The sequence below is a fragment of the Leopardus geoffroyi genome, chromosome B1 (assembly GCF_018350155.1).
Source record: "Leopardus geoffroyi isolate Oge1 chromosome B1, O.geoffroyi_Oge1_pat1.0, whole genome shotgun sequence".
Classification (NCBI taxonomy): domain Eukaryota; kingdom Metazoa; phylum Chordata; class Mammalia; order Carnivora; family Felidae; genus Leopardus; species Leopardus geoffroyi.
Window position 1 is genome coordinate 110,323,986 of NC_059327.1, and position 12,610 is coordinate 110,336,595.

General features: G+C 38.5%; 1 protein-coding gene across 23 annotated transcripts in view; it reads right to left on the bottom strand.

Moving 5' to 3' along the window:
• ANK2 (ankyrin 2) overlaps positions 1 to 12,610 on the bottom strand; it is a 682,786-nt gene that overhangs the window by 274,040 nt on the left and 396,136 nt on the right. For 3 of the 23 annotated variants that reach the window (XM_045469846.1, XM_045469854.1, XM_045469900.1), the window contains exon 1: positions 5,347 to 5,897. The exons of 15 other annotated variants lie outside the window; for them this stretch is intronic. In XM_045469846.1, the coding sequence (XP_045325802.1) occupies positions 5,347 to 5,475 (129 nt within the window). In that variant the 5' untranslated portion in view covers positions 5,476 to 5,897. Of the gene's footprint in view, positions 1 to 5,346; positions 6,151 to 12,610 lie in introns of those variants that run through there. 5 more of the 23 variants (XM_045469796.1, XM_045469805.1, XM_045469514.1 and 2 more) reach the window with 4 other exon arrangements.

Below are 12,610 nucleotides of genomic sequence, written 5' to 3' on the forward strand. Positions count from 1 at the left end.
GTTTTGTTCAAGATAAAAACATTTATATGTTTTTAGGTTCCAAAATAAATTAAACTCATTCATAGTAGCTTTTCTACATTGATTTTGTCTTTTTACAGTCTTCTTAAAAACTTATCTCAAGCCATATAATTGGGACTATTTTTGCCACAATCCCACAAATTTGACAGCTGTAACCCTAAGCTAGTAGTCACCCACTCAATGGTTGAAAGAGGTTCTTTATAAGTAAAAATTAATAAAAACTCAGACTTACAGTACTGGCAAAGAATACCATTAATGGTGCAAGTCACTTATATAAAGATAATTGTTCTAGCCAAGATAGGGTTTATGAATTGAACTACAAAAGGGGACAGAAGGAATGTTAAAGAAGAAGACAATGGGGTTTAAAAAAACCATGATTCCATAGAAACCTCCGCATGTAAGTAGATATACCTGAACATATTTATTTAGACTCAAATGGGAAATCAACAACAAAACTTTTGAGTTTTTACTTATAAGTAGACATTAGGACATAGGAAGAGCAAATGAATGTCCAGGTAAAGCTTAAGAAATCACCAACCTACCTTATGTTAGTGTGGTTTCTGTAAATACTGACATATTGATGAAGGGGTTATAAAAAGTTATATAAAGACAATTTGATGTAAGTCCTAAAAAGTGTTATTGGCATTTACCACATTTGAAAAGATCTAGCATGTAATAAATACAAAGGATCACACTATCATGTTGTCATTGTATTTTTCATCACATTATGTTTGGTTTAGTGCCTGGAAATCTTTTTGTACTTGGTTCTTGGCTAAGTATTGTTGCTGTCAGTGTTGGTCTTGCCTTTGGAATCATGCTGCTGAGTGTCTGAGCAGAACACTGAAAGATAGAAAGAATGATTGGGCTATCCACCTTCCTCCTACACCATAGGGTTCACCTACAGACCACCAGAAAAATGCCACAGTCAGCCATTATCTATTGTGTTTCTTTACAAACTCATTCTTAAAACACAATAAAAAAGTTACAGAATATATTCATCTCCACAACTGCAAATAAAACATTCTTCCATTTTAATAAAGTATACTAATTAATAACTTTAGAAAGTCTCCATGTCTCCTTACAACTGGATGATAAGTCCATTATATATACTCAATAAGTATTCTCATTGTCATCAACTTAATAACCATGTGGACAAGAATATGGGGGGGGGGGGGGGAGTGTCAGTGAGGGTTCCCAAAGGTTATCCTAAAAACAGTGAGCCTTGTTCCCTTCAAGATAAAAATTATGTATAGAAAAAATAAAAGCAAATAACTGATCAGAACCTTTTCCTATGAAATTCAATTTAAAAGACTTGGAAAAAAGTTTGGTTTCATTTTCTATGTAAATCCCCTGCAAAATCACCTTCCTGTGTCAGCTTGGGAATGTGAATATACAAATACATTTTGAAGTCCTGATACAATTGTAACAAAGAGTGATAATATATCATAGTCTATCCTTGACCGCAACTGCTATATTTAAGGAGCAAATGTTAACTTTTAATAAGTTGATTTTCCAAGAAATCTCATGGAATATTTTGAAGCAATTATGATAGAATCACAAACTTAAATACGTAGTTTCCTCTCAAACATGTCATTTAACTTCTTACAGGAACTAAAATCCCTTTCAGTGTAGGGAGGTATTCTGAAGATGAAGCAATTGAAGCATTGACAGATTAAATTATTTACTTATTCCCTACATTCAGTGTATGTACAAGACCAAGGAATCATCACCTCTTTTTCCCAATGAACTTTGGAGCCTGGATTCAAATCCCAACTCTGCCACATAATAGCTGCATATGATACAGCAGTTTCCATGAGTCTGAGTCTCAGTTTCCTTATTTGCAAAATGGAGAGAATAATCCCTAATGTGTAGACCTGTCTCTTGATTAAACAGTACAATGTATATAAAGTGCCAGATACAGGGCCATATTGGTACTCAATAAATATTATTATCGTATAATTTATACAGAAAACATGAACTCTGGCTTGTTGAATAGTATAAACTAAAATAATAAAGGAAGAACTTCTTAAACATCACAATGCTGAGCACTAGTCCTACAGATTGCCTTTTATGACATACGATTCCAGCGAATGTTGTAGACACTATAATGGATTAGAGAATGGTCTGTCGATGCTGAGAAATGGAAAACATATCTACTATTTGAAAATAACTGGTAATCATAAACTTAAATAAGAAGGGTTATTTAAGTATATGCTTTTTCCAAGGATGGAATTGTTTTGTTTTGTTTTTTACAGATTCTCTGAAATTATGTTTTTCCAAATTAAAAAAAAAGTGATTGTGGAGAGAATATTATACTCAAAATCACTTCCTACAACTAAGTCTTACAAGTCTGTGAGAAATCATTCCTTTTGGCATCCTTCTCAAGTCTAATGTCTCAGGTTCTAGTGTAGAAATAAGACATGTGGACTTACAAAGAAATAACTTCAGTTCATATAAGCTAATAATTAGTATAGGAATATCCTCTTATTCTTGTAAAAACCTAGAATATCAGTGTACTATTTGGGGCAAAAAATGTTTGTTTGCTTCAACTAATCTTAATCTTGGTCCCTTTGCTTAAAGGAAAGCTTTATTCTAGCTCTATCATAGTATGACACATATACTATATATATTTAACATACGCTATATTTAAATATTAGCTATCCAGACTCAAAGAAGACTGAACATTTTATTCCAAGATAAATTCTGCTTATACTGAGGTTGAAACTAGATCCCCTACTATACAAATTAGTCATTTAAAAAAAAACATACCACTGACAACTTAGTAGAAGGCTTATAGCCAAGCATGCAATGTGTTTCAAGTTTACAATAATTAAAACTTACTTAAAATGTTTTACAGAGTATAAAACAATAATGCAAAGATTCTTTTAATCAACAGCAAGTTTACAAAAATCTTAAAATGAGATCCAAATTTGAAGCTGCCTAATTGATTTAATACTCAATCATTTTTACTTCAGTAAAAATCTTTTCAACACCAGCTTTTTTTTTTTTTTTTTTTTTTTTTTTTTTTGAGCTCCATAGCTGGCTATTACCTGAATTGGGGCAGGTCTCATCTGAATTTTGTAAATAAGCAAGTTCTTTCGCAAGATACTTTACAAATGGATATTTAAGTGATATGTTTAATCACCACTACTACTGATGCATTTCTTTATGGTTATAAAAAGGCAACAGCAAATAAAGTATAATAAGTTTTAGGTTACTTTCAGGAGATGGTGTTCCAGAGTACCACTAACAGGCAACTATCCTTTTTTCATTTCTTTATGAACTACTATTCTACATACCTTAAATAATAATAATGAGGTACACTTTTTTATCTTAAACCAAATTTTAGAACTGGCTCAAGTAGTTATGGGGGGGTGTTGAAAATAAATCTAAAACACCTAAAAATGTCAGTCACTCTTCTAAGCTAGTATTTGTTATACTGTGTAAATACTCAAGCATCTGCAGTATAAAAGGGAAGAGGTCCAGAAGGTATGTTAAAAAAAAAAAAAAAGAACAAGAACAAATAATAGCTATGCGATTATTCCCCCAATTTTCCTTGGTTCTAGCTTAATGATATTATCTGGATGTGAAGATCAGATAATGCTGTCATAAGACTGCATGATTAACCATCGATCTTGCCACGGTGCTGGATTCAAGCTAAAGCAATGCAGCATCAAAACAATGGAGATTCTCGACAACTATTGGCACCTTTCCATTTTAATGATGTAGTCTTTCCATTTCAAGAACGGATAGAAAAGGGGAAAAGTGAACTAGATACAGAAACAAGCCACAGCGAGACCAAGAAATGTTCTAGGTGTATGCGTGGTACTCTAGCTAAGCAAAGTTACTAGGTCACAACTGGATGCTGAACGGTCCTGGCCAAGAAGCAATATACTATGTTTTGGAGAATATAAGATAAAAAAGATACGATCACAGGAAATTGTTTTACGTAATAATGTTCCATTTAGAGGATTAGAAGCAGAACTGTGGTAACTGTCAAGAAGTAAGCCAGCTCCCACAAAAATGGCCAAGGTATTATAAAAAAAGAATTACGGCATCCTTGAAACAAGGCCTTCTAAAGGTCAGACAAGCAATACTAAAGTTTTCTCCCAGAAGGAAAAACGAGAATATGCTTCTAATTTTATTTAATTATGTTGCCTAATAATAGTTACTTCCACTAACTAGTGGTGAAATAAGTAGTAAAACTGAAATGGGACAAATCCCTACATAGTAAGATCTTAATTCAATGTGGGTCCTCACGTGTCTTTCCGAAAATTAGGCAAAGATAGCATCCTCAAAATGGAAAGGTAAACATACCTATTAATGAAGAAGGGTGGGGGAAGCATTGAACATATGGATTATTGAGCATCTGATCTGCAGTGTATCCCCAACCCCCGAGTTATGTTTAACAACAGCTTGTGTACCAACCACTATTTTTATGCTTTGCTAATGTAATATGCTGTTTATCACATTCTGAAATTATTCAGTGACCTACTTTGTTAATTAAGGCATTTACAGAGATCTTCTTCCCTTATAGAACCAGACCACTGACTAAATGAACACTTCCCTTCCGCCCAGGTGTAAGATTATTTCTATGGTAAAGAAAAAAATAATGTTTCGAAAGACAGAAAGAGACAACTCTCTAGTTTAATGTATAGGGAATCCGCATTTCTTCCTGTTATTTAACCTTGGTCTTTTCACCTAATTGCTACAGCCAGGAGAGAAAATCATAAGATTACTGATGGAAACCAGAAAATAAATGAATTAAAAATTTAAAGATGCAAGGACACAGCTCACTGCACCAATATTCTTAGTGCAGTTTCACATCGAACAGTGTGCACCTCCGGAAGGGGAAAGAAAAAGGAGTAAATAAAACCTGAGGCTTATTCCCACCAGCGATCTACATAACATATATCGTCAGTGAGAAGGCGCTGTGCTGAAGGTCTAGTAAGTAGAGATGAGGAACAAGAAGAGAAAAATACTCTACCCTGCTAACCATCAATCAGCCCTTTCCTTCTCCTAAGACAAGTGTTGGGAGTTACTTGGAGGCATAAAGCACCTGGCTCTGAGATTGAGTACACATAACTGAGAAAACCAGAGAAAAACGGAGTGCGGTTTGGCTTGGTTAAAGCGAAGGAAATTTGCCCTGCTCAAGGCATCTCCTCCCAATGCAGCAAATTTGGACATGAGCTATAGGCTGCAAACTGAGCTTGGGAATGGTGCAGGGGAATGATGGAGGGAAGGGAAGATGAAGTTGCCGGCTCTGAGGACGGAGGGTTTCTACACGTAGCCTCAGAGGCAAAGGGTTAAAGGGATGCTCCTCGTTACCTTTCTTTTCCGTTCCATACGTTCCCTGGGGATTTTCCGTTGTTTTTTCCTCTCTCTCTCAAGGTTTTTTTCTTTTTCATCCAGTTCAGCCTCTCGAACTTTTTTAATAGAAGCAGCAGCGTGAGCCATTTTGCAGAGAAAATCAGCAGAAGCAGTTTCGGCGGCTCAGTTTCCACTCCCCAGCAAGCCAGGTGATTTTAGAGCTAGATGGAGATACGGTTTTCCCCACCAGGGCAATGGCTGGCGGCCAGAGCACTCACAAAATAATCCACTTCGCCCCCGAGCTAGGTCATAATCTTGCTCCAGCCTCTGCAGCACCCATAATTCACCAGCACGTACCAAGGTCCCAGGCCAAGCCCCCCAGCAGCACACACCTGCACACACGCGGGCATAGGTGTGCACCCACACTGGGAAATGGTCCCAGGGGAAGGCGGAGCACTAGACTTGGAGCTCTTCAGCAGTTGGGTGGCCGCAAGTGCAGGCAAGCATCCTACTAGTTGAAAAAGCCTTCCTTAGACACACATCACCAATTGGAACAGTCTTTGGGGACTCCTCCAGACAGTCTGTGTCTTCCGACTGGAGCCAGGAAGAGGCCACCTCTGTGGAACTGCTAGGGGGTGGGTAGTTTATTGCCGCTTCCAACCACACCTCTATGCAGGGTGAGAAGAAAATGGTGCAGTCTCACTAAATGACTCGCTGCCGCTGCGGGTGCTGCTGCTGCTGCTGCTGTTGCTACGGCAGTTCTGCTGTAGCACATGACATGAATTCCTGCCTTTTAAATCTCAGCCCTTCCCTTCTCCAAGGTTCCTTTCCAGAAAAGAATCAACGCTGCCATTTGGGGAGAAGACGGGCACAGTTGGAGTTACTTGCCACCGCTATGGCAATACCCGGGTGAGCGCTGGGAGTAGCCCGGTTCTCACTGTGTCATTTACAGCCCCCACGTGAGGCTGCATTAGGGAGCTGCATTAAGCCGGAATCGAAAGGAGCTGTCAGTGAGCACACAGCATAATCTGGGCTCAGCCACGTTACCCTGGGAGAAAAAGTGGGCCCTCCAAAGAGGGGGAGGAAGGCAGAGGCAAAAGGGAGAGAGGGGGTAGGAACACCTAAAACCACTCTCCATCATTCTAAGGGGCATACAGGTACTCATTGTTAAATTACCAAAGGCGTCTGTTAAACACCAAATAAACATTAAGCCATGTGATGAAGTAAAGAGGGGGTAACATTCCTAGATGTTGCTGTATACGTACAGGAAAGGGAGACTCATTGAATGAAAGGATACAACTCAGTAATCAGGATGAACCCAGCACTTAACCTCGTCCAAAAGCCAGTCAAAGGAGAAAATAATTGCCACTGTATGGGCCAGCATGCATGGTTCAGAGGTCAGTGAACTTCTAGCCAGCACTATTAGTTTCTTATGTACGGGACGCATAACCTTCCCTGACTTAAACAGCTGAGAATCAATCTCCTAAAAAAAAAAAAAAAAAAGTAGCAGCTTATCAACTCCCTCCTCTGGAAAATCTTGTACATATTTACAAGGAAATACACATAGACATTTAGGCCTCCTGGGAAGATAATATGTGGACTTGGGGAGGATTCCTATATGTTCTTAACCAGGTGAATCATCGCCTGCCACTTGATATAACATAATTGAAACATTTTCTTCCCTGAGGTACTTCAAGATAATCAGTGGTGATGGTGTCAAAACAGTCATTAGGAATGAAGGTGGTTCAGGGAAAGCGGTGGACTGGAGCACAGGGTGTTCTTAACACCATCTGGCATTTTTTTCTTCTTCTAAATACTTTTTAAAAAATGTTTACAACCAAGCTACTCTTTTTTGGATCGTGGATGTCCTTTTAACTTAATAACATGTGTCCCAACAAAAATGTGGCTGAGCCACAGCCATACAGTGGTTTTCCCGTTAGTGAGAAGGACTTTTTTGGGCTTCCTCTGGGACAATGCCCTTCCCTAGTCCCTTTAGAACCTGTTCATAGTGTTTCACAATATATTCTTCCCTTTGTAGCTCTCCCAAAAGGAAGGCGGAAAATCACAAGCACAGCTAGAGAAGAAAGTGAGGAGTTACTGTTATAAAAAAACAAAAATAAAAACAAAAAACAAAACAAAGCAAAAAACCCCAAAAACCCATGTTTATTTCATTAGTCTTTAATGAGCTCAACAGCCCTACTTGTACATTGGACAGTATCAATTGGATTCTGCTGTTTTCTAATGCCAGGAAAATTATACACTTTTAAAACTTCAATCTGATAACAACAACAACAACAACACATTCTTAGACATGGTTAACAGTCTTAGCCCTCAAGATTCTCTCCCTTTTTCTTTTTTTTTAATAATTTATTTTTTCAGTAAACTCTATGCCCAACTCAAGCTCACGACCCTGAGATCAAGCGTCGCATGTTCTACCGACGAAGCCAGTCAGGTGTCCCTCTGTCCCCTCTTTCTACAAGGCTTGAGAGCTGTTTCATTACTTTGTTTCATGAAGAAAAGATAATGAATCAGATGTTAGTTTGTCAGGTGTTGGTTTAACATAAATATTTCACTACGATTGCCAAATCTTTAAAAAGAGTAATTACCCTACTTTGGTTACATATTCTCATAATGTCTTTAGATGCGATGCAGAGAAGGAAAGTCACTGTGTTTTTCTAGTTGAGGACACTAGAAGGCGAATAACGTGTTCCAGATAGTTTCCCCAGGACAGTTTACAATGGCAGGGGGACCAGGTTTCAGCACTCATAAATCAGCCTATCTCGGGAGAAGGAACCCACTCAAAAAGCCCCATTGCAGGCTCTACTACTCAAATCACAAAACAGGAAATCTCAGACTGGGATGAATATTTTTAAATAAAATGAACTGGTCACAAGTCCTTTTTTTTTTTTTTTTTTTTTTTTTTTTAGCGTGCAATCTTTTATTTTTATCTCCCCCAATCATAGAACATACTGCTTCCTGGTGAGACGGATGGCAACACAGAACCCTTTTTGGAGCACCAGGCACATGAGGCATCCCTACGCAGTGATAATGTTGTCTCTCTACAACTGACTTATTCAATAGTAAGCTGTTGAGAAAAAGATTTTTTTTTTTAAAACCATACCTTCTTGTATATTTGTGTTGTTCAGACTTTCCTATGATTTCTACTTGAATGGGAAAAAAATCAGTGCCAGTCTTTCTGAGGAAAGAGAGCAGGGCACACTCACCAGCTGACCTCTGCACAGACAGGGCACCAGGTTCCAGTCCCAGGAGCTCCCAGCCATTTAAAGGATACACGCACCACATTAAAGGCGTCTTCCCATCAAGCTTCCAGCAGAGATATAATACTGGCTGAATTTTAAACTTGTAACAAAAGCCGCTTCCTTCCACAAAGCATCTTGGCCATCAATGGGATAAGCTTGTGTCTGCCTTCAAAGTAAGGAACACACTGTCGTTTACATTTAAACTTGAGAGCCAGCCTAGATAGATTGCCCTTCAGAGAGGACATACTTCATTTTAAAGGCAGGAGAGAAAATGGCCATTTGCTGTCCTCAGTGTCCAGCACTCCATTGATCAGAATCCAAAGAAAATCCTCTGCAGACCTCGGGCATCAGTCAGGGCATCGTTCAATAACAACTGAGCTAGCCATATGCAACTTAATCCCCCTTCTCTCTCCCAGTCTCACCCAGGAGAAGGAGCAATGCAATTAAACAGCATATATTGTCACTCTACCACAAATGGAGTGTGGGTGGTAAGTGGGAAAAGAAGCAGATGCACCACAAAGACGGCTAAAGCATCACCTAATCAGGAAGGAAAAAGAAAAAAAGCAAAGGTTCTGCTCACTTGAGCTAGGAGCCAAGAGTTCATTCTGCTTAAGTGCAATGGTGTTTGTATTTGAGGATTCACATGTGTTCTGAGACCCCCGAATGGTCCGCGTAAGATAATGCAGACTGAACGAATAGTAGCCTTCATCCATCCACCTCCCCACTTTGTTTTACCCGGAGCCAAATCCAAAAGCCAATTTGATAACACTAAATTAAGAGAGCAGAGCTTGCTAATAATCCTAGATCCTACTTCCCGTTCCTAACAGTTTCTGTAAGGAGATGATTTGATTAAAATGAGACTATCGAAATGGTATAGTTCTTCTGCTTCTGCCTGAGGAACCCCAGTTCCAAGTCAAAATAAAGTGGTGTCTAGAGTTTAAGACAAGGAAGCAGGAGCCTAAAGACCCCTATCCTCCAGCCTCCTAACCGAGCTCATTAACATTTTTGATGTTTCACAGAAACTTTCCAGCTAATAACAATGGTAAGTACACAAGGAGTGAAAAGCTTCCCTCTGGGGATCCCTATACGTAAAGAAGATAAAGCCACAAAAGTGTAGGTCACAAATAGTTAGTATTTTGTCACCACCCTAGGCTGTGGCTCTATAACCACTCTGAGGATGGTCAGGGGATGACCCACAGCAGCCACATCCTCAATGAGCAGAGGGAAGGGAAAGGCACAGGGAAAGGAAAATCAAAAACTGTTCCCAAGGAAAAGAGAGACACAGCCTATCTCCCTGTGCCGCCCACCCAACCTCCATCCCCAACTCCATTCATTCATCCCCAAAGTGCAAACCCAGATGAACAAAGATGAATGTGCGTTAGCCTAGGTTGTGTAAATTGGAGGCAGCCTGTGTAAACGGGGCTGGGATTTGCTCATTGTGAAAACTCTTCTGACAGAAAATCCCTTCACTGAGGCTTCTTAATCAAATTTATTTTCTCTGTGCTCACTTGGACGGGAAATAAAGAAATAAGTTCATTCAGGAATTCGAAAAGCCTCACAAGGCTAAAATCTTTCTTCCTCTTAGTTTGCTATATGTTATCTTAGACTGAAAGCCTGGGAATTTATATTTGCCTTTTAAATATTCTTTGTTTAAATTGAAAACTTTCTCACTGTCATCCCATTACTGCACAGCACCTATCTCTGATGCTATCTTTTTATCAACTACAGTTACTGAGGGCCTAATCTGAGTCAGTCAAGAAGCATTGGGGATCCACCAGTGAAAATGATAAAGTCATAAAAATCCAGCTGTTATAAGTGAATTATTTGCAGACCTCCGGCAACATCTCAGTCACTGTGTTCAATCTACAGTGATTACCACTACCAATATTCAGATCTCGAATAGAAAGCTGCTTCACAATTTTCAAATGCTTGGTTTCAAGTTTCAGATTATTTCTACATATCTTCAAATATCTTCTCAGGACTATTCTCTTCTCATAAATGGACTTTTATTCTGGAAAAAAAAAAAAAAAAAACAGACCAATCCTGGATCAGGAAGCCACATAGTCCTTTAGGGATTGACTTAAATTGAGTTAAATTCTAACTCCTGCTGACAATTTGCTGTTGTGGTTTAAAACACATATAACCTGCCATTTGGGTTTGTAACAACTCCCCATAAAAATTCTGCGCATATTTCTTGGTCCTTTTATTTTGGTCAAATAAAAAGCACTAAATTGTGGTTAAGATGTGAAAATGCGGGGTGCCTGGGTGGCTCAGTCGGCTGGGCGTCAGACTTCGGCTCAGGTCATGATCTCACGGTTCATGAGTTCAAGCCCCGCATTGGGCTCCATGCTGACAGCTTGGAGCCTGCCTCGGATTCTGTGTCTCCCTCTCTCTCTGCCCCTCCCCTGCTCATGCTCTCTCTCTCAAAGATAAATAAACATTAAAAAAAAAATTAAAAAAAAAAAAAGATGTGAAAATGCAACCTTAAACCTGCTAGTCCTGAAGATCCCCGAAGACAGATTTGTGTGCCTTTTATCTATAAAGAAATTTTTATTTTTATTTTAGGATTTATATTTTTACTTGGGAATTATATGTTAGTATTTTAGTATCTTAAAAGAAACAACTTTATTGGTAATGGAGAGAGAAGTTGGAATCAATGCTTGAAACTTGTGCACTTGAATAGTGTCAATTTGAAGTGCTTTTGGGACAGTTTGATAGGACATTTTTTTTTTAAGTTTATTCATTTTTGAGAGAGACACAAACAGAGCGTGAGTGAGGGAGGGCAGAGAGAGAGGGAGACACACAATCTGAAGCAGGCTCCAGGCTCTGAGTTGTCAGCACAGAGCCCAACATGACAGGGCTCGAGCCCATGAACCGTGAGCCGAAGTCCACGCTTAACCGACTGAGCCACTCAGTCGCCCCATTGATTGTAAATGTTTTAATTAGATTATTTGCAAAAGGCAAAGGTTAATTTTTCTTGATTGAGACAAACTGTTTTTAATTGTTATTCTTCACGTGATTCCAAATTTAAGCCATGTGTATCTTAAATTTTGTGAAATAATTTATATTTGCATATAAGTCAATAAGGCTTAAAAGCGAGTAAATGTGGGCTCTAAATGACAGAGCTATTAATCCTATACTTTTTATGGACCATGAATTATAGCTCTCTTACTCAGCATTCCTGGCCGGTAAATTATTAGCAAAAATATCTAATTATTCTTCAGAATTAACAACAGAAAGATGGCAGAATGCAATCTTAGAGTATATCCAGATCTGTGAAAGATCAAACATCAAATCAGTGACAGATGTTTAAGATCTCCAGTTTTCCGACCCAATGCCCTTACCATTAAGACAGGGACATAAACACTTTTGGCAATTCCTACAATCAATTCTATACCCAGTAGAGTTTTTGTGCATGGATACAGCAATAAATATAAAAGACTTCTGAAATATGTTGTTTCAATAACACAGCCATACAAAAAACAATCCCCTTGTGGCTGTGTTGTTGGTACCAGAAAACTGCAGTGCTACAAAGTGCTACTATTGTATCCGTGGGTGGTTGGTAATTTTTATGAACGTATAATAAACATCTGGATTATTACTGCTTCTGGATGCCACCACATTTAGTTAACTATCTCCCCACCTTCCCTACATATACACTAAAATAGAAAGAGTTTCCATGAACCATTTTCATTTTTTCACCAACAGATACAAGCTATTCTTTTTATTGCAACCCTTGTTCAATTGACCTATAAATAAAATCTGTTGCTAGGCAGTTAATGTTTCTTGCTTTAGGCATGACCAGCACTTTTCATTTTATACCTACTCATGCAAAGTCATAGTCCATAAATATGGAAACCAAAGCATAAAATTAAATCAAACTTTCTCTGGAAACCACACTTTCAAAGGTAAGGCATAATCAAACCTTTTTCGTGACACGGTGGTTATATCACTTCTGAATCAAATCAATCACTGAAATACGAAGTATCTACCTATAAAGTGTATGTTCCCAGCTAATAGGA